The 23,224-nt window shown below is 41.6% G+C and overlaps 1 protein-coding gene across 1 annotated transcript; it reads right to left on the minus strand.

Moving 5' to 3' along the window:
* Nucleotides 1–3,672: 3,672 nt before the first annotated feature.
* Nucleotides 3,673–15,908, minus strand: POLR1F (RNA polymerase I subunit F). Its single transcript, XM_059712496.1, has 4 exons — nucleotides 15,613–15,908; nucleotides 10,021–10,162; nucleotides 5,894–6,102; nucleotides 3,673–4,653 (listed from the first exon to the last, which is right to left on the minus strand). Exons 1-4 carry the CDS (start codon nucleotides 15,864–15,866, stop codon nucleotides 3,939–3,941), a joined length of 1,320 nt encoding a protein of 439 aa, XP_059568479.1. The 5' UTR covers nucleotides 15,867–15,908; the 3' UTR covers nucleotides 3,673–3,938.
* Nucleotides 15,909–23,224: the final 7,316 nt, after the last annotated feature.

The following is a 23,224-nucleotide window of genomic DNA, read 5'->3' on the forward strand; positions in this document are numbered from 1 at the left end:
GCTTTTTATCAAATAAGGATGGATATACACATATGCTCAATGTGTGTGTTTAAGAGGGAAAATAGAAACCTAAATGATCACCATTAGGAAATGAAAAATTACATATGGAAATTCTGCCAACATTAAAAATAAGAATACCTTTATACATTCATATATCAAATGAAAACAGTAGGTTCAAATTCTATGAATACTTGAGTGCATTTATATTTTTAAATATTTTAAAGTCTATTTAAAAACAAAATCTAAAACTGTATGTGAAACTGACAACAGTACTTATTTCTGGGATATAATTGTTACATGGGTATGTTGGGGTGGGGGGTTGTGGAGATCCTAACTAGAAGAATGGGGAGCTACTTTTGCATTTGGAACTTTCATAAAGGTGGATACATACTAATTTTATAACACAGTGTGTCTTATTTGTGGATGAAAAATGTCCAAGGATGATCCTAGTGGAATGTGTAAAGCAAGTGAGAGACTCAATTTTGACCATTTGGAAGTTTTCCATCTAAGTTATCACTGACACACTGATGGGATAAAAAATAGTGGAAAACCACATCAGATATAGGCAAAGCACTTAATGAATTAATTGAAATAATGTGAAAACGTTAAAAATATCACATCAGAGGCAAGGTAATGCCATTTGAAACTATGCTTTTCATTTTATCAATTTAAATGAACCCTAGTGCACGCACTGTTAATGGGAATGCAGACTGGTGTAGCCACCATGGAAAGCAGTATGAAGTATCGTCAAAACATTAAAAATGGAACTGCCTTTTGACCCAGCAATCCCACTTCTGGGAATGTATTCTAAGAATCCTGAAACACCAATTTGAAAGAATATATGCACCCCTATGTTCATAGCAGCAATATTTACAATAGCCAAGATCTAGAAATAGCCCAAGTGCCCATCGGTAGATGAGTGGATACAAACGTTGTGGCACATTTACATAATGGAATACTACACAGCCATAAAAAGAAGGAACTCTTACCTTTTGTGGCAGCCTGGATGGGCTTGGAGATCATTAAGCTACGTGAAATAAACCAGTCAGAGGAAAGCAAATACCATATGATCTCACTTACATGTGGAATCTAACAAAACAGGTCCAGAGGCATGGAACAGGCTGATAACTGTCAGAGGGGAGGTGAGAGGAAGGGGATTGGATGAAAGAAGGTGAAAGGATTAGCCAAAGAACAAAAATACCAATTATTTTTTAACAGAACATGAATGAGAAAAGCACCAACTGAAAATATACAAACATCATGTGGAAATTTGCTTATTTTGGTAAGCCACAATTTATTTTTCCATGAATAACAACAATTTGAAGCTTCCTTGGTATAAAGGGGAAATTGTTTCACAAAATTTAATTTTCTACATTAAGTCAGACATGATTTCAATTATGTATTCAAAAAATTTTAAGGGAGCATTTATAAAACATTTTCAGGGCATGCCACTATATTGAACCCTGAGAATATAGCTTGTTTTAACCCTTTTTCAACTCATCCTTCCTTTAAACCAGTGTTGTTCAAAACAAAGATAATATGAGTCTCATATGTAATTTTAAGTTTTAGATCTTTTAGCAAAATAAAAAAAAAAGCCAAAAAAAACTGAAAAGGCTGAATTTTAACATTTTATTTAACCACCAAAAATATTATAATTTCACCAACATACTAAATTGAGATATTTTATATTCTTTCTTTGTCCATCTTCAAAACCTGGTATGCATCTTCTCCTGACACCACATCTCAATTTGGACTACCACATTTTAAGGCCTCCACACTCACGTGAAACTAAACTGTATGGGAAGACACTGGCTCGCACACCTTGCCACTGTCTGGCACATCTACCTGTAGACAAACATCGCAAACTCTGTACTCTATCATTACAGGTTTGGATCAAGAAATACTATGAGCAGAATTTATACAGTAACGGAAATTAAACAATGTGAGACCAGTACTATTTCTAATACTACATAAATGGCAACAAAAATGGCTGCCATTCGGAGTTCAACCCATTCACCCATGTACGCATGCTAACACAACTAACAGCGAGAGGAAGATTATTTTTCTTTGTAGCACTTACCAGTTACTAATTTTCCGTATGCGATCTTACTTTTATTGTATGGGCATCTGGTTCTCCGATATTCTATGAGGGAAGGAGCTGCCTCTGCCTTGCTTGCCATTAGATTCCTGGACCTTAGTAGAATGTGTTGCACACAGTAGATGGTCCAGTACCTGTTAAGTGAGTGAAGACTGCCCTGTATTGGTTATCAACCTGAACCGGCTTATCATTTCATCACTCAGTTATCCAATAGTTAAGGTCTTAGACATGTTAATGCTTGGCATGTTCTCAGTGAAAGCAATGAACAGCTGTTTTCTCTTCAGAACAATTTATAGCAGCCTAACCCAATTATTAAAACATAATTGGGAATTCCCCACTAATCAGAATCACGTTTTTCCTGTCTTCATCCAATTCTATTTTTCAACACACAACAAAAACAGAATGGTTGAGGCACAAATGAGTAGGTACCAGTGAACAACGCTCCGCTAACCTCTGAGACTTAGATATAAAGAAAATGACACCACACATGCATGCGCCTGGAAGGAAAGAATAGTGAATACTGTTCCTACTAGTCCAGTCGTGGGCAAACTACGGCCCGCGGGCCGGATCCGCCTGTTTGAAATGAATAAAACTAAAAAAAAAAAAGACTGTACCCTTTTATGTAATGATGTTTACTTTGAATTTATATTAGTTCACACAAACACTCCATCCATGCTTTTGTTCCGGCCCTCCGGTCCAGTTTAAGAACCCATTGTGGCCCTTGAGTCAAAAAGTTTGCCCACCCCTGTTAACTAGTCAGTACTGACGTGGTTCTCCTAGGAGTGCTGGAGATTGCAGGAGCTCCTGTGGCAAACCACTCCAAGTTAAACAACAGCAATACTGTAGTGGCCATGATAAAGGGAAATCTGTAACTGGTAAATGCCTTGAATTTTTTAAAAAGCTGGTGATTTCATGATAAAGGTGAAATCCATTTTTAAAAAAAGAGCAGTATTTGACCCAGTGATCCCACTTCTAGAAATACATCTTTAAGAATCCCAAAACACCAACCAGAAAGAATATATGCACCCCTATGTTTATAGCAGCACAATGTATAATAGCTAAGATCTGGAGACAGCTCAAGTGCCCGTCAGTAGATGAATGGATAAAAAAAGATGTGGTATGTTTACACAATGGAATAATATATAGGAATAAAAAAGAAGGATCTCTTACCCTTTCAGACAGCCTGGGGGGACCTGAAAGTATTATGCTAAGTGAAATAAACCAGTTGGAGAAAGACAAGTATCACATTATATCACTTATATGTGAAATATAATGAATAAAATAAACTGACAAAATAGATCCAGAGACATAGAAGCATGGAACATACCGAGGAATCTGAGGGGATGGGGGGGGGGGGGGGGCAAAAGAGATTAACCAAAGAGCTTATATGCACAACCCATGGACACAGACAATAGTGCTAGTGCAGTAGGGATGGGGATGGGGGCAGGGGGGGAGGGGGAGAGGGGACATGTGCAGGGTTAAGGGAGTTAATGGGGGAGGGGGGGAAGGGAGACATCTGTAATACTTTCAATAATATAAATTTTTTTAAAAAGAAAGAAACCAAAAATCCAAGCTCAAATTGACTCTTTAATAATATAACACTGTATTATAAAGTCCTTTTGCTGGTATTGAGTTTGTAGAAATAATTTTATTTAGAATGTAAAAACTGGAAAAATGCCAAAGTTAAGACTGAGAGATCTTACCTTTCACTCTGTATACAATAAAATGGCAGTTTAATAGTTTCCTGTTTTGAGAATTATTTCATATTATTCAAACATTTCATCTACTGTGTATAAATCGATCTTTTAAAACAATCGTATTTACAATGTACTAAAGAAAATCATCTTTTCCTTTTCTTTTTAGGAGAGTGTTCCAAAAGTGGGGCCAAGTCAGCCTCCTCACGGTGCTTTCTTTTCTTTTTCTTCTTTTTATGGTCACTTTGGTAACCACTGGAGTCACTGCCCAGAAAAACAGGGTCCTGGTTCTGGTCTTCCTGGTGCTGCTTCTTCTTTGGCTCTTCCTCCCAGAGGCCACTGTTCACATTATCGATCTGCAGGTCTGTCTCTCCCCTCAAGGCGACATCTGGGACATCTGCTAGCTCGGTGATACCGCCCTCTACTTCATCTGGCTCTGGGTCTTTCTTCTTTTTCTTTTTCTTCTTCTTTGGTTCTTCCTCCCAGAGGCCATTCACATTCATGGTGTTATCCACCTGCAAGTCTGTCTCTTCCTTCATGGCGACTTCTGGGACAGTAGCTAGCTCAGTGGTACCACCTTCTACTTCATCCAGCTCTGGGTCTTTCTTCTTTTTCTTCTTCTTCTTCCTCTTTGGCTCTTCCTCCCAGAGCCCATTCACATCAGTATCTACCTGTAGGTCTGTCTCTTCCCTCCCGGTGACATCTGAGAGATCTGCTAGCTCCGTGGCACCACCCTCAACGTCATCTGGCTCTTTCTTCTTCTTCTTCTTCTTCTTCTTCTTCTTTGGAGGTTTTTCAGCAGCTTCTTCAGTCCCAGTTTCTGTTACTGCTTCGGAATGTGCAAGGCACTCGGTTTCTGAACTAGAAATGAACAGTTTAAAAGTTTGAAGAGCAACAAGCAAAAACAGAACAAAAAGATCAAGAGTATCCCAACCTGCTATGATTTTCCTAAGCGACAGCGTAGGCTGCATCCTACAGTGTAAATTTCAAACGGTCTTTCCTATCATCCTTCAGCCCTATGAAATGTTAAAATTACTGTTTCCCAAGAACTTCTCCCAGACTGCTTTCACACATGTGAACGACATGAAAAGGTTGTCAAAACATGGCTCCTAAATTCTGGTTTTGTTCACAAAAAGTTGGTCCCTAAATACTAAACATCACAATATCCAGGCTTATTAGCCAAATTAACATAAAATAGAGAGAAAACATACTTCTGTTACCTATCAAAATAATGGAGTTTCCTGTCCACTTTCTCAATCCTTGCTTCAAATAATTTCATTGTTCTTCCTAACCTCTGCTGAAGCACATTTCACAGTTGTGAATTATTTTATATCACTAAGATAAAAACAAGGCTCAATGAAGCCACCTTCTTTCTAGAACTATAGAGAGCACTAGCCACATATCTCACTGAAATTACTTAAATTTAAATAGTTATAACTTTTAAATTTAGCTCCTCAGTCACACTAGTCATATTTCCAGTGCTCAATCGTGAGGCTGAATTGCACAAATACAGCACATCTCTATCATAATCACAGAAGTTCTATGGGACAGCTGCTCTAGGACTTGAATCCGCACTCTGGTTACTTATCAAAGCAGAATCTAGAAAATTGTTAAATTAATATTAGCAGTATTCCAAAAGTTTCCCCACTCCCAAAGTGAGCTCCTATAGAGCCAAGCTCAAGATTCAAGATCAATGTAATTCTTATAAGAATTTCAAAAGAAATTAAATGGTCTACCTGGCATAATGACAATCAAATTATTTTTGTTTCAAGCATGTACAAATGAAAGCAGGCTAATAGTTATACAATGTGATTAAATTGTTAGTTTCAAGCTCAGGTATCAACTATTTTAAAAAGTTAACAACTAGAAACTATACAGTAAAATTGAGTTATTAAAATACAGACCATTTAGCTAGATGTAGAGCTTTAGAATATTTAATGCATTGTCTTAGCACTTAAGATAGTGATTTACAATGACTTTCTGGTTTGAAAGCATAAATATTGTAATAAACATTTTTTTACGAGGGCGTATGGTCTCTAAGTTCAGAATTAAATAGAAACATTTAAGTATCAAAATGACAATAATGTGAGTAGGAACTGACCTGGTGATATTTAGTTTTCCCCGAATGCAGAATACTCCAGCAGCGTCTGAGTCTAAACGAAATACTTCAAATTCTAGTTCATCGCCCACATTTATCTCCAGGGTCTGCCACTGCTCAGTTGGCATCTGCTCAGGTTTAGGGATGGAGGCATTGAAACACCCATGTACTAAACAGCCAATGTGGCTGGAAGACACTTTATTAACTATACCCTGAGAAGAAAAAAGAAAAAAGAACATCAAGAAGGGACCCAAAGAGTTAACAGATAAACCAAACTTTATAAGCTTCAAACTGATCTTCAAAGTGAAAACATCAAAATAGTATAATTTGGTATGGAAAATATTTATCTCAAAATTTACATGTTATATTAAAGCATTGCTTTAGAACACTGCAGAAAGCTCAAACTTGGTTAAATAAGTAACTGACTATCAACTGCCTAACTGGATAAACAATTACCCTCCCCTTTGCCTCCTGACAAACCCACCTTAGCTCCCATCTAAGATTCCAAGGGGAGTGGAGCACTCTACAACCACACTGAACCAAGCAGAAATCACTCTTTGATATGACCTACATGTAAAAAGACCGCAAGGCAGGAAGCATATGCTTTCTATCACTAGGATCCACTGTATTTCTATAAACAGTCTGAACTTCAAAGTTTAAAGAGCATTCTTTAATGACTAAATTGCGCATCATGTACTAGTAAGCAGTCCTATTAGAAGACAGCTTACCCTTTATATGTAAATCTTGAACAGTTGTTTGGACTAAATTACAAAAACACTAGAAGCTTAAAAACTAAGATAAAAGGATGTTACTATAGAATTTTAAGCTTGAAATAAAAATTTCCAAAGAACGTAGTTTTCTATTCTTCCTCTAGGAATCAATATAGGTAAGGTATATGAATAAAAACTCAAAATAGTTTAAAAATTCATATTTTTAATTATAGATTTTTAAATAATATTAACATGTATAATGTCAGCAACTCCTTATACATATGATAGAATAAAACTTCCTTTTCAGTCATTATCAGGAGGCAGGTGTCCACAATGGTACCTTCCGCAAGGTCTGGGAAAATATGGTACATCTGTAAAATGGAGTAATATTCAGAAATAAAATGAAATGAGCCAACAAGCCATGAGAAGATATGGAGAAATCTTAACTGCATAAATGGTAGGTGAAAGAAGGCAATCTGAAAAGGCTACATATTGTATGATTCCAACTATATGACATCCTGACAAAGGAGAAACTATGGAGATAGTAAAAAAGATCAGTAGTCCAGGGTTCCAAAGGGAGGGAGTATGGATGATTAGGTGAAGCACAGAGGATTTTTAGGGCAGTGACCAATTATTCTATAGGACACTCTAAGGGTGAATGCATGTCATTATACATTTGTCAAAACCCATAGAATATACAACACAAAGAATGAACTCTCATGTAAGGTGCACTATTGGCTCAACAACTCTAACAAATGTACCACACTAACACACAATGTCAATAACAGAAATAGTGTGTTTGTTCCCTTTTTTCTGTACCGCTAAAGTTGCTGTAAAAAATCAAGTCTATCAATTCAAAAATATCCAATAGGGAAAGGAAAATCTTTTCAATATGTGGGTCTGGAATAACTGAATAGCTAATGGGCAAGGAAATGGATCTCAAAGGCCTACCTTACACTATACACCAAAAATTAAAGCTTGAATATAGACCTAAATGGAAAGGCTAAAACTACAAAAATTATAGAAGCTTCTAGGAGTAGACAAGTTTCAAGATAGGATCCAGAAAGCAATAACCATAAAAGTATACTATGCTGAATCGGACCTCACCAAAATTAAAAGCTCCTGGAAATGCTAATTAAAACCATTATGAGAAGCTACTATAAGTAACAGACTGACAGCACCAAATGTTGGCGAACATGCATAGCAGCCGGAAGTGCTGTATGGGAAGCTAGCCTAACAGCAGGTTTTTCATAAAGTTAAACGCACACCTACCCTGCGGCCTAGCAATACTGCTTCTAGTTTTTACCCAGAAGAAATGAGAATGTACGATCACAACAGCTTTATCCTAACAGCTCCGGACTGAAAACTACCCACATGTCCCTCAATGAAGACGGATAATCAAACTGTAACATCTATAATAATAAAAGCATAATATGCTAATTAACCGGACGTCCTTCGGACGAAGCCAGGGCTGCAAGGGAAGCCGGTGCCGGCAGCTGGAGGAAGGAAGGCCGACTCTTGCACGAATTTCATGCATCAGGCCTCTAGTATTCATATAATTGAATGCCACGAGTGTTAAAAAAGAAACAACAATACACGCAATAGTATGGACGAAACTCATGGTGAGCAGAAGAGGCTATTTTAGATTTTATAATGAAAAATCCCACTACTATGGAATTCTAGAACAGGCAAAACTAATTTATGGTCAATGAAATCACAACAGTGGTTGTATCTAGGATGAGAGAAAGGACTGACCAGGAGAGGGCATGAGGGTCATTTCTAAGGACACACAATGGTATATGCCTTTGTCAAAATTAATTTAGTTGCACACCATGATCTATACATTTTATTGCATGTAAATTATCTCATATTATTAAACATAAAGAAAAACTGGAAAAAGTTGATTGGTCAAGAGTATTTAAGGAATGGATATTGTTGTGGAAGATAGAGTAATAGGGATAATTTTACTTTTCATTTCATATTTTCTTTACAATTAGAATGTTATTTCCATGGACATGTTTGTGTTTGTGATAATTTAGACAAAACAGATGACAGTTGAATTGGGGGAATTTTTTTTTTTTAATATATTTTATTGATTTTCCACAGAGAAGAAGGGAGAGGGATAGAGAGTTAGAAACATCGATGAGAGAGATCGATCAGCTGCCTCCTGCACGCCCCCCACTGGGGATGTGCCCGCAACCAGGGTACATGCCCTTGACCGGAATCGAACCCGGGACCCTTGAGTCCACAGGCCGACGCTCTATCCACTGAGCCAAACCGGTTCGGCAAATTGGGGGAATTTTTAACTACAAATCTACTGCCAACTTTAATAGTTGAAGGCTGGTTGTAGGATTCCAGTTTGGCAGTCCAAGTATACTATTTCTTCCAGTTTAATGGATATTGAAAAAAAAAATTTAATTAGAAATGCCATGTAAATCTTGTCATAGTAAAATCTAAGCTATATTTTTATTAACAGTATCAAGGCTGAGTTATTGGCATTAGATTAAACAATTCCTCTAGAAAAATTTTAGGTAAGAAAAAATTATATACAAACATACATATATATATACACATATATATATACATATACACACACACACACACACATATGAACATATACACACACAGAACTGCAAATGAAGAGAATAAATGGATATAATTCAGATTTCATGCCAATTTTTGCATTTCCAGCTTCTCAAGGCATAGTACGAGTAGTCTCACCACCCCCCATCCTGGACTCATTTTTATTACCTGCCTGGCCCCACAACCATTTGAATTTGCAACTCCTGTTTTATATACTACTATATGGTTTGAATCTTTTATAAAGAAACCATATTTATGTATAATTGGGAAATTTAAAAATAATAAAAATTGTTTGTTTGTTTTTTTAAAGAATGTGTTCTTTTGTGGTTTTTTGTTTGTTTTGTCACTCCTCACTCGAGGATATTTTTCCATTCATTTTTAAGGAGAGTAGAAGAGAGAGGGAAAGACAGAGAGAAACATCGATGTGAGAGAAATACACTGATTGGTTGCCTCCTACACAAGCCCTGACCAGGACAGAGCCTGCAACCAAGGTATGTGCCCTTGACCAAAATAGAGCCTGGGGCCCTCTGCAGGCCAACACTCTATCCACTGAACCAAACCAGCTAGGGCTGATTTTTTTTTTTTTTTAATACCTTAAGTTCACTTTGGTGCTATATGAAAAGAATAAATTGGAGGGGCACATACTCTACATGCATGTGAGTTTTAGGATGGTGACGTTTCAAAACGTACCTAGGTTGAAATGATGGAAATTAATTTCCTTTTATCTTTTAAAATAATTTTTAGTTACCCACAATAACAGTCCAAAAGTATATAGTTTCTTAAGTTTTCAAATTACATAATTATATAAAGAAAGCTACAAAAAAGAGACATACGTACCATAAGCTTCTGCCCTGGTTCAGGACAGAAAATAATGAAATCGGCTTCAATATTAAGATGAATGTGTCCTTGATCATCATAAATATCTCCCAGTTCACCCACTACTTTAATGTTATCATATGCAATGGGGACACCTAGAAGGCTGTTAAAAAAAAAAAAATAAAGAAAAGAAAAAATTGTATTTTTTTACCCTTTTTTAACTAGCATTGTCATACTGTTTAGAAATTCTGAGTCCAAAAAGTATATCTCCTAAATATAACCAACCAAACCAAAAATACCATATAGCATATTGGTTAGCCTGTAATAATTTTAGTAGTCCTATTTCACAATGTTCCCAATATATTGGCTAAGTTAAAACTGATTTAACCTAACTTTAAGATAGGTACCCAGTAATGTCCAATTATGCATGAGCAAAGTTGACCCTTCTCTATTTGCTACTCATTTGGATTCTAGTCATGCTAGAATGACAGGAAAACCTGGCCGGTGTGGTTCAGTGGTTGAGCATCTGCCCATGATCCAAAAGGTCACTGGTTTGATTCCCAGTCAGGGCACATGCTCAGGTTGCAGGCTCGATCCCCACTAGGGGGCATGCAGGAGGCAGCTGATCAGTGGTGTTTCTCTGTCATTGATGCTTCTATCTCTCTATCCCTCTCCCTTTCTTTAAAAAAAAAAAATCAATACAAACATATTTTTTCAAAATAGTAATGAAAGGAAAAAATAGGACTTGGCAAGAAAAAATTTATTTTTCTAAGTATGACTGAATCAAAGAAATTTTGGCATTATCCAGCATTACCAAATTTCTGTACTAGATGGCACATAGCAAGAGAAGTATTAAGGTTAAAGCTGAAGCCCCTGAACATTAAAGCCAATGACTTTTAGAGAAAAATTCCAAACTGCAACTGTTGCTTAGTAATGCTAAGAAATACAACTATATTATTGCTGAGAATGACTGACATTTTAGTCTATACGCTTGACAGTCAGGATTAGCGGGCAGCTACTACTGCAAAAAGTCATTTCCAGGTTCTTAAGGAATTATTACTAGAGAGGCAGACCTAGTGGCTTCCACTACCACCCACAACTTGTTCCAGGAAACTTTCCAGGCCGAAATCTATCACACCTTTACTCCTATAGGAATCCATGCACAGCATGATCATGGTTCTTAATCTCATGTATTGAATCTATCTGTATATATGTTTGGATTCCACTAAGACCCCTTTCAGAGACGAGAACATTTTTGTTGAACGCAATATTCTAGAGTAATCTATATATATAAAAGGCTAATACGCAGCATCCCCTTGGGAGTTTGACCAGGAGTTCGATTGCTCGCTATGACACACGCTGACCACCAGGGGGCAGCAGGGAACAAAGGAAAGCCCCAACTGGTGGCCAGCAGCCGGGGAAGGGAGGCCCTGGCCAGCAGCTGGAAAGCCCCAATCTGCCCTGATCGCCAGCCAGGCCTAGGGACCCTCCTATCCGTGCAAGAATTTAGTGCACCGGGCCTCTAGTTTATATAGAATAAGAGAAAGAATTTCTCCTAATAGCAGGTGTTTAAACAAAAACAGCCAGGAGCCACTGGAAAGGAACTTTAATAACTACTAAATTAGGGGGGGAAAAACTCATAGAGACTACTCCAGAAAGCACAATTTTGAGTTGTTAATTTCTGCATGTGGCTTTCCTGAGCAGGAACACCACCACTGAGACAGCATTAGGGGCACAGAAAACACAGAGTTAGAGAGCAAGGTGCTGAAGGGGAGTAGCTGCCATATTAGACAGAAAAACAAAATTAAGACTTTGTTTCCCCTAATCAATTATTAGAAGGTGAGTCTCAAGTGTGGGAGGAATACTGCTGTCCCTTAGGAGGCATTCGGGGATTTGTGGTACTGACCATGGTTGTGACAATCACTGGCTAAGGCCAGAGATATGAGACATTCTACCCTGTACAAGACAGTTCTGTACAATGAAGAAATGCCCCTAGCTCTGCATAACTTTTGAATGAGGGGATAGATTGATTTATAAATAGCTGGGCATAGAATCTAATTTAAAAACAAAACAAAACATTAACATTAAAGTAATTTTTGCATGGTTTTAATATGCATTATAAATTCCAGGAATGTAGCTGGACAGATTTAAGGCTAGACTGTTTTGTGTGGAACTTTACTGAGAATTTCCCATTGTTTCAGAAAAGCATTAGACCACTGGAGACACTGTGTGTGAGGTGTCAACTCAAAACCCCTGCATCAATGTACTTTTGTAACTGACACACAATGACTCTAGGTGTAGGTGTGGGAGGCATCTAACTACTTCATTCTCCCAAGTAATCATGCTTAAGCATTTCCACATTGAAATGCATTTTACTGTACGGTATTAGAGCACTGCATGTGTATTTCTTTGCAATTGTGTAGGTAGGTTATATTACCTTTTAATTTTCATTTCATTTCAGCACAGCAAAGAGCGTTTTCATTTCATTACAGTAGAACGGCAAACTATTACAAGAAGGAGGTTATGGGGTTCTGCAGAATTCAAAACTATTGACTACGGAATGCAACCACAGAGCCTAAGCCCAAAAGGATTTGTATAAATCCATCCAACCTTTGGGAAAGCCAACTCCCAGCAAGAAACTCACTAAAGTCATCAGACATACGATGACAAACCCCTTAACCATGTTATCACCTCTTTTACTTTTGTTTTCCAGATACCATCCTAAGTAGGTTACAGGTCTGGGTGGTAGCCTTAAGTTTAAATAGACGACAATTAAATCAAGTTTAAGGGCTGCTTAGATTGCACATTTAAGGCTTCTACAGAACTAGTGGGAAGGAACATTATTTACCACCTTTAACTAACTCAAGAGAGAAAGCGAGAGAAACATCGATGTGAGACACATGGATTGGCTGCCTCCAGCATGTGCTCCGACCAGGACGGGAATCGAACCTGCAATCCAGGTAGGTGCCCTTGACTGAAAATTGGCTGGAAATTGAACCCGCAACCCTTTGGTGCAAGGGCTAACACTAACCACTGTGCACACCAGTCAGGGCAAGATTTTTTCTTAATGGCCTCTCAAAGATATAACTTAGAAATTACGTGATTTAGAAAACTACTTTCTCTAAGCAAAATTTTCAAAATTGATATGAAATAGCTTTAAAAAATCCTGTCACTGGGGAAAAGGGTGGAGTCTGTCAAATGGGGGACACTACTGAGAGCCATTCTCAATTCCTTCCTTTCCCTCATTTGCTAAACAAAGAGAAGTCCTCTTGCCACTACATCAGTGGTTCTCAATCTTGGCTGCACATTAGAATCACCTGGGAATCTTGTTAAAATCCTGATTTCTGGGCCTCATCCTCCGGAAATTCTGTTTCTTTGTCATGGGGTGGGGCCACAACATTAGTAACAAAGAACCAGAATTTCCGGAGGATGAGGCCCAGAAATCAGGATTTTAACAAGATTCCCAGGTGATTCTAATGTGCAGCCAAGGTTGAGAACCGCTGCTCTACAGGATGGCCCCAGTCGGGAGACAAACAACTACACCTGATGCATGGTTGACTGCTATTACAACTTCCTGTCTGTGCAATGTTTTGCCCCTCATTAGTAATGCACAGTTGAATGTGTGGTGCCTGACTGCCCTGAATACACTGGAGTCTTTAGCACATCCCACAAGTAAGGTGTGTGTGTGGCAGGGTGAGGAGTGGGTGAGGTAGGGTGGGTGGGGAGCTGTTCAGAGCACAACCTGCTCTATAAACTGACATGGCAACACTGTCCAATTCATTTAAAGGAACTACCATCCAATCAGTTCCTAGTCTCTCTGGTGGAATGGCTCCTATTGGAGACATGTGGGTGTTTGCCCTGCCTAGCCTGTCAAGTTGAGACATCAATTGGTTTCAGAAAGTTGTAAAACACATCAAACAGTTGCCTATGTTTCCACATTTTCTGACCACCTTGTATGTCCATCCTCTCTGAACTGGTCTTCTGTCTACTGTGTCACCTCCCTGAAACCATCATCTAATACTACCAAATCATAACCAAACTTACAGTTTAAGAAATGTCCCATGTCAATTTTCTTTACGCCCCAAAGATCAGGGATGTGTACTACTCTCTCAAGAGTGTGCCAAGTTTCAGAGTTAAGAGGATATTGTGCTATTCCTGGTTAAGCAAAAAGTAGAAAACACACACACACAAAACAAACGAACAAAAAACTGGCAAAGGCAGGAAAGAAGAGCAAAATGGCCATCCTCTCTGGGTTGTCTGTCCCCAGCCTGCCTTTGACCCACTGCCCTCCCCTCCAACTGTACCCATCGTCCTTCCCGACATAAACTCACTCTGGTCACTTAATGCGTACAATTCTCTGGTCAAAGCACCCCATTTCCCATCTACCATCCATTTGTTTATGCCACTCTTTCTGCCTGTAACGCTGCCATCTCCTCCTCCTCCTGCTAAGTTGTTCTCAAAGGTCCTACGAAGGAATTCGCCACTCATAAATTAATAGACTTCTGCCAAATTTTAACACTTTGCTGCATTTGGTTTGCCTGTATACCTCTAATAGAGCTTAAAGTTCCTTAAAACACAGATCTTGTTTTTCCTCTGTTTTTTTTTTTCCTCTCTGTTTTTACACCCCAACTCCCTACTATACAAAATAGACACAAGGTGTGCTGGTGCTTGGAGGAAGCTGTATGTTCTATTTGACTCTTAACCTGTGTTAAGGTTCGGGGTTCTTTGAGAAAGTGGAGAAACGTCTGGATACTTTGATGCTGAAAAGTGACATGGGCAAGTCCGGCAATTTCCAGAGGCTCATGAAAGTCCTGAAGGGGGGCGAGCAATCGCGGGAGAATCCACTCGGCCGTTTTGGGACCCTTGCCTTGGAGCCCAAGCAGATGAGAAGAGCATTAGATCCGTCTCCCCACCCCTCCCCGACCTCTGCCCCGGCAACTCAGCGTTTCCAAGTTACTCTTCAAGGCCTTAATTCAAATGCATCAGCAGCAGCAGGTGTTTGGTGATATATATATATATATATATATATATATATATATATATATATATATATATATATATATATATATATATATATATATATATATATATATATATATATATATTCCTCTCAAGAGCAATAGGCGGGCCAGTTAGATGAAATAAACTGCTCTTCAAAATAAAACTAATAGTATTCTCTCATCCCCGATCAGATCCACGGCCATGACAGCAGCATAGCCCTTCACCGTTTACAAATAAAAACTGTACTGAGGCTTCAACTTTCTACAGAATGAGCGAGAATCAACTGAAGGGCCACCTGGGCCATAGGGGTCTCCAGGCCCCGGCTCCATTCTCAGCCCGACGCCCGGCTCCTGGAGCGAGGTTCCCTCCAACCCTCCGCCGACACAACCCCGCCACCTTCACGCGGTCCTTCCGGCCGGGGACAGGGACCCGCACGCACCCCGCCCCGGAGGCCCCTTCCCCGACTGCAGGCGCCGGGGGCTCAGCGCACGAGGCCGGCGCGCTCTCCCCACGCGCCCCTCTCTCCCGCGCCATCAGCACCTCCACCCGCGGACCGCCCCGCCCTCCCCGGGCCCCAAAGGAACGAGGGTCCGCGAAGGAAGAGGCCGCGACCTTTCGGAATAGCGCAGCAGCTCCGCGTCCAGCTGCTCCCGGATCCCCGTGCGTTTCCGGTGCAGGTAGCGCGGCGACAGCGCGATGTGCCTGCGGTGCGGCCCCGCCACCAGGCAGGAGTAGCGGCTGCTCAGCAGCGCGCACGCGGCGGCGTAGGTCGGCAGCTCCAGGCAGGGCAGGACACCCGCGGGCCCCGCCACCGGCCCCTCCGAGGCCGCTTGGGCCCGCGGAGGCTCCGGACAACCGGCGGCCATGCGGCTGGTCAGGTTTCCCACGGCGCGCGCCACTGACGCACACGTAGCCGCCTATTTCCGGTCGCCGGTTTGACGCAACCCACCAGCCGCCACGCCCCTGGTAAAGGGCTTTCCTTGCGCTGCAGTACCCAGCGCTGACCAGCAGGGGGCACCCGCCTTCGCTTCCTGGGACGACTCCTGGAGCTGCGTATTGAGCCTGCTAGAAGGCTGACAGCCACCAGGCTTCTCAAGGGCTGGCAGACCTGTGGATTTAGTATGTAGATTTAATAAGAGTTCGCACGTGGGTCATTTCCAATAGTAAGGTGGTTTGGTGGATTTTACAAGCATATGGACTACATCTACTAGTATAGGTAGCCTAGATGCCTCAAATGAAACAATCTGTAAAGGACCCCCCCGCTCCAGTCCCTCATTCTGTAATTGCTAATTCAGGAAACCTTACCGCTGGCTTTCCAAAGGGCTCATCCAGCTGTCCTCCCTGGGGGCGCCTCTCTTGTTCTGTTGTGGGCAGCAGAACGGCACCAGGGGGTGAGGCCAGTGGGGTAAGATGGACCTGGGTTCAGCGACCTTGTACTTGAGTTCTGGCTAGGGAAGAATTCAGAGCCAAGACCCAAACTACAAGAGAACATGTATTTGGAAAATCACAGAGGTAGAAGAAGTAAGTGATAGAAGAAATGGGCTTAGGGAATAAGTTATAGAGGTAACGGAAGGGCCCTTGGAGCTTGGGAGTGAGGAAGCGAATGGTAATACCCTGAATAAGGGGAGAGAAAGGCACAGCCGTGGGCCGGTCCTTTATCCTAAGGGTTTCAAGGGTGGAGATTTTAGGGGAGGTCCCAGGGGGAGATCCTAATAGAATATTCACAGCATTCCAGGTGTGTCCTTTCAGGGTCTGGGGCTCCACTGAGGGATTGCTCAGCGCCAAGGCTGCGGGTCATTATTCAATGCAGCTGGTCCTGAGGTCATCTGTGGCTGGTTTTGTTGCTTTTCTGGGGCAGCAGCTGACATACAACTGAGGCCTAGATGTTATCTCTAGGGAAGGAAGGTCAGGAGGGTCCAAACCGAAGGACCAGCGATATTCTAGGGGAGGAAAGGTCACCCTGGGGGCCCGGTCCCACCCTACAGTGTCCATTGCTATGTATCTGGGGCCGTCCACTAACTGCCCACCACAGTCCTCCCAAACATCAAATCTGCCCCCAGGCCTGTGGGGACAAAACCAAAACGTCACTCTCTTAGGACACTTCTCTCCGTTCTAGCTCTAAAACTACAGAACTGCATGTCGAAACTTAGCCTAATGGTCAAGAGGGCACTTTGGAGTAGCCAGATGTTCTCTGAAACAGATATGAACATGACTTTCCCTGTTTAAAGCCCCACACAGCTGCCCCATTTTCTTCAGCATAGTACCTGCTCCTCAAGTGCGTATTATATGGCTCTTCAGTTACAGGGCCACTGTACGACCCACCCCCAGCAGTTTCATTTATCACACTTCATCTGCTAGCCAGCACCCATGCTTCTTGATCCGCTTTCATTCAGCTCTCTCTCCTTTCTCTCTTCTCTCCTCTTCTCTTCTCTTCTCTTCTCTTCTCTTCTCTTCTCTTCTCTTCTCTTCTCTTCTCTTCTCTTTTCTTCTCTCTCTCTCTCTCTCTCTCCTCTCTCTCCCACTCCCTCCCCAGTCTTATTCTATTCCTTCTACCTGGGAATATGGAAGCTTCTCTCATATGGGGAAATTCTACTCCTGCATCAAATTTTAGCTTAAAAATTTTCTAAATACGTATTTTATTTCAGAGAAGAAGGGAGAGAGATAGAGTGAAACATCAATGTTGAGAGAGAATCATCAATTGGCTGTCTCCTGTATGCCCCTTACTGGGGGTTGAGCCCAAAATCAGGCATGTGCCCCCACTGGGAATCAAACTGTGACCTGGTTCATAGGGTCCATGCTCAACCACTGAGCAACACTGGCTGGGCTAGCTTAAATTTTACATTCTTCTCTGCAGAGTTTACTACCACACTATCCTCTTCTCCCATGAAGAATTGGGTAGTTTCCCATCTTTGTAAATTACCACCATCAAGAACTTGTTTTATGTTAATTTTATGTTAATTGCCTGTTTGCCGGTTCCTTCACAAGACTCCAAGTTAAGGCAGGGACCATATCTGTGTCCTTCACCACTGCAACCCCTTGTATGACTAAAAAAAAAAAACACCACCAAAAAACAAAACAAAAATATCTCTGTGATAAAGAAGTCACAGTCTAAGTGAGGAAATAGAAACTAAACTAAATATAAACACAGAACACAGATTACACTGTCTAGGTGCCAAGAAAGTTGTATAGCAATTAGTGGTGTGAGTACTAGCACACTTGTGCCTCCCATAGCTCCTGTAAAAAGGCTCTCACCTCTGTAAACCTGTTTTCACACTTGTTAAACAGGGACAATGATGCCGGCTCTCAGTTCCTGACTTCTTGCCGGAAAGATCTCACAACGTGAGGCCAGGTGATTTTGAGAGTATGTTCATTAACGTTGAACAAAGGAAGGTCTTAAGATAGAAGAGGCAAGACATAGCAACCGCAGTGAGCCTAGGTGGAGCTGCCTTGGCCTTTTAGAAAGTCATAGAGGCGAAGAAGTGAGCCATCTGGGCTGCATGGACTCATGAACAAAGTTACTGAAGCAAAAGAAGGGTCCTTGAAGAAAGAAAACAAAGATCCGTGCCTTAGGAAAGAAGGGGGAAGGTGAAGAGTGGTCCAGAGAAAGAGAGGGGGAGAGAGAGAGAGAGAGAGAGAGAGAGAGAGAGAGAGAGAGCTGGAACTGGGCCCATTGCCTTAAGAGTTTTTAATCTGTTTTCTAAAGGCAGGAGTTTTAGGTGAGGTCTCAGGTGAGGATCGAAACAGAATATTCATCAGCTTTCCAGGTGTGGCAGGCAGTTAGACAGGAGCAGAGCAAGGACAAAAGGACAATGGGCCAGATCAGGAGGTCACCCGGGTGGAAAGCCCTGGGTGCCTAGCAAACAACAGTTGTAGGGTGGAACCTTGACTCCAGGGTGACTTTTGCTCCCCTAGGATATTGCTGGACATGAGGTTTGGATCCCCCTGACCTTTTCTCCCTAGAGAGAACATCTAGGCCTCAGTTGTATTTCAGCTGCAAAACCAGCCACAGAGGACCTCAGGACCAGCTGCAGTGACTAGTGACCCTCTGGTGCTGGCCAATCAATGAGTGGAGACCACAACCCTGAGAGGACACATCTGGAAAACTGCTGACTATTCCAAGAGATCTTCCCCTGGTACCTCCCCTGAAATCTCCATCCTTAAAACCCTTAGGACCAGCATGCAGAGAGCTCTCACTCTTGGGAGCATGCCCTCCTCGTTCCTTTTCCCTTTTCTTCTTCCACCTCCTCCTCTCCCCAGGTGTGTTACCACTAGTGTCCCCACTCCCAAGTTCCAAGGGCCCTTCCTTTCCTCTATAACTTGCTTCCTAAGCCCATTTCTTCTAGGAATTACTTCTTCTACTTGTAGGGTTTTATAAATAAACTAGAGGCACAGTGCACAAAATTCATGCATGGTGGGGGGGGGGGCGTCCCTCAGCCCAACCTGCACCCTCTCCAATCCAACACCCCTTGGAGGATGTCCGACTGCTGGTTTAGGCTCGATTCCTGGATCAGGCCTAAACTGGCAGTCGGACATCCCTCTCACAATCCTGAAACACTGGCTCCTAATCGCTCACCTGCCTGCCTGCTTGGTTACCCATCACTGCCCCCCCTGCCAGACTAATTGCCCCCAATTGTCCCCCCCCACCAGCCTGGTCACCCCTCACTTCCCCCCCTGCAGGCCTAATTGCCCCCAACTGTCCCTCTGCTGGCCTGGTTGCCCCCAACTTCCCCCCTGCCAGCCTGGTCACCCCTCACAGCTCCCCCACCAGCATGGTCATCCCACGCAGCCTGCTTGTTCAGTCATTTGGTCGTCCCTCACTAACCCCCCGCTGGCCTGGTCGCCCCATGCAGCCTGCTTGTTCAGTTGTTTGGTCGCCCCTCACTAACTCCCCTGCCGGCCTGGTCATAGGCAGCCATCTTGTGAGGGTATGGTGGTCAATTTGCATATCACCTCTTTATCATATAAGATGTTCTCTTATTGTTTGAGCCTTGGTTCTGAATTCTTCCCCAGCCAGAACTCAAGTACCAAAGTTGCTGAACCCAGGTCTAGTGTGACCCACGGGTCTACCACCCAATGTCCTTTCAGGGTGGTGACCTCTACTGATTGGTCAGTGCTAGGTCAGGGGTCATTAATCCACGCAGCTGGTGTTGCTTGGTCTGGTTTTGCCACATTTCTGGGCCTGGAGCTGAAACACAACTGAGGCCAAACATTAAATCTAGTTCAACCAAAACTCTATGTCTGTGGTCAACAGACGTTAGGCTTTATTCCTAAGACTTTCTGAGGCTGATCAGAGCCTCCTTGTCCTGAGGACTGAATGTTTAAAGGACTGGTAGTGCATGAGAGGAGGAGGCAGGTGAGTCAGGGTGCTGATGGGGCCAGTGTGAATGGGCCAGCTGTCTCACTTTCCCCATTCCACTTGCCAAGGACCTTTCCTAGGTTTTACTCTCCTGCCTCAATAATACTTGCCCTGGCTACTATAGAGAGGACAAGAGGTTCAAATAAGATAAGCAAAAAGCATTTTCTGTGGTATTCTTTAATTGACTTCAAATTCAGCACGAGATGGGAATGGGATGAGACGGCTCCCAAAGCCTGGTGAGAAACATGTCAAGCTCATAAATGGGAAATGTACAAGCCTTTACCTTGATTTTGTTGCAAAGTCCTGCAACAAACCTGTTGGAATTTTAAAACCTAAGGAACTTTAAAATCTCCTGATGCCTTGAGGGCACCCAAACCATCTAAATCTAAACCTCTTCTTGTAGTCAAGCCTCTAGAATACCTGTGAGTAATTTGAAATAAAATAAATTGTCCAAAAGCAATTAAGCAAAAACAACAATAACAACACAACACAAACAAACAAAACCCCAAGCTTGGAAATCAAGATAATTCTGTTGAAACAAAACTTACCTGAAATTGCCCAGCTGGTATGGCTCAGTGGTTGAGCTTTGACCTATGAACCAGGAGGTCACGGTACATTTACCAGTGTGGGGCATGCAGGAGGCAGCAGGTCGATAATTTTCTCTCATCCTTAATGTTTCTGTCTCTCTCCTCTCCTTTCCTCTCTGAGATCAGCTTAAAAAAAAAAAAATCTTAGCTGAAATCGATGATCCCAGTAATGATTTTCTGCAAATTGTAAATATGGAGTAGTTTGTAACGGTTTCTATGTTCATGAGCAATTTAGAAATTTGCCTGTTTTATTTTGAAAACTGTTTTAGTTTTCTTAACTCTGGCCTACTTGCTAGCCACTTTCCACCCTCGGCATGATTTGGAAATGAAAAGGTAATTCAGCCTCCATTCACCATTATGAGCTTACTTTTCCAAATTAGCCGCTTCTACCCATCACCCAGGGAGGAAGATGGCAGAAGAACCGCGAGATTTTACCTACTAATCTCCCGTTTCACAGACACACACCAAGTTTATTTGATCAAGGACCCATCGTTGGACGGCCCATTCTCTTTCCTCCTAAAATGTAATCCAAGTGTCACGTACAGTCAGGCATTGGTGGTCCTGACTCTGGAAAACCCTGTCGAGCCAAAGGTAAGTAAATATATGTGAAGAAAGTCTCCTTTCTCCAAGGTGAGGAGAGAAGGTTCAAAACAACTTTGACCCCGTGTCCACTGACCCCTGAGACAATGTTCCTGGAATACTCTGTATTATTATTTTTTAACCATTGACCTTGCCCTCTCCAACATGCACATAATTATGTTAGCATGTTTCTATTCCTCACAATCAAAGAATCTCTGGAATAACCACACGTGCAATGATTAGTAGTTTGCTGACATAAAGTACAAAAGAGTTTGTGCTACATGCTCCAGTTTTCACAGGTAATACACACACTCATATAATTAAAAAAAATCTGGATGTGTAAATCCCATGAATTCAACTTCCTAATCTGTAGTGTAGAGGTATGATGATAGGGAGAAGTTGTGAGGATTAAAGAAATAATGACAGTGCAATACTAAGCACAATAACTGGCCACTATTAAATGATCTATAAATGATCAATATAAATGATCATATATAAATAAATGATCAATAGTATATCCCTTTTTGAGTCCGCGACCAGCACTTCAGTTATAATATGCATGATTCAGCTTAATTAAGGCTGTAAAAGCTAAACTTGGGAGCAGGAGCATATGACCTCCTTGAATAAATAGTAAGATGGAGCCCTGGACTTAAGAGGAAATTTCTGGAAAAGAGTGAGTATGAATAAAAACTGCGGAATGCCTCGGCCCCATCTCTCGGAATGATGTTTTGTTTTGGTATTATTAGCATGATTAATTTCAACTCCACTTCAAGGTACTGTTATTATAAGCAATTGACACATATAAACATTTGATTCAGCTTAAAACGCAGATTTCAATATAGTATCCTCTTAAAATATTTTATTGATAAAATTCACTCTATATGTGCAGTAGGTATACTGAGATACAAGTGTGCAATTTTATTTTTCAGTAGCAAGAATTAAAATAGGTTCAACACAAACTGGTTGTTTGAAGTAATTTGTAAAATAGAGTGCCTCTGGGAGAAACACACGTTTAAAATTTGCCTAATGGGTTTGGAAAATGAAAAAACAAACAAATACCTGAACACAACACAAATCAGTATCCACCAGCTATTGGTTGATGCAGACCCCTTGTAACTCAAAAATACGCCAGCAGATGGCAAACCTGAGCTATAAATTGGTAAATTTCACTTACCGGAAGTACTGTAGGAATGGCAAGAATTCAGGCAATTATTTACTGACAACTTGTTTTGAACTACAATCCTTCAAAAGAGGACTTAGGATCAACTTTTGACTCTGAAAACCCTTCTCACTTCCCCATTAGATTGTTGAACTTAGAGATGTACGCCATGCTCACAAATGTAGAAAAGAACTATTACATTTTATTAAACAGACTGTTACTGGAAACACACAGAAATGAAATAATTCACATGTATCTGTCTATAAGGTAAGACCCAAATCCTTTCATTAGGTTACGTTTTCTTGGTGGTGCTCAAAGTCAGGCCTCTGACCAGGGCCCTGGGTATCACCAGGGAAGTGGTTAGAAATGCACATTGGCAGGCCCCTCACAGGCTCACTGACCCAGCCTTGGGGTGGAGCCAGCACCCTGTTCACCAAGCCCTCCAGGCCATTATACTACCTGCTGAAGGGCGAGAACCAGCACCTAAAGAGTCCTGACTTACAGGACAGGGGCCCTGAGTTGATCGTTTTTATTCAGATTGAT

This window comes from Myotis daubentonii, chromosome 10, assembly GCF_963259705.1.
Source record: "Myotis daubentonii chromosome 10, mMyoDau2.1, whole genome shotgun sequence".
NCBI classification, from domain to species: Eukaryota; Metazoa; Chordata; class Mammalia; order Chiroptera; family Vespertilionidae; genus Myotis; species Myotis daubentonii.

Excerpts from the sequence above, each read along its gene's own strand:
- POLR1F (XM_059712496.1), bottom strand. The coding sequence starts at position 15,866 with ATGGCCGCCGGTTGTCCGGAGCCTCCGCGGGCCCAAGCGGCCTCGGAG. Across the intron at positions 10,163-15,612 it reads CTGCTGCGCTATTCCGAAAG|CCTTCTAGGTGTCCCCATTG; the intron begins GTCGCGGCCTCT and ends TTTTTTTAACAG. Across the intron at positions 6,103-10,020 it reads AACCAGGGCAGAAGCTTATG|GGTATAGTTAATAAAGTGTC; the intron begins GTACGTATGTCT and ends TTTTCTTCTCAG.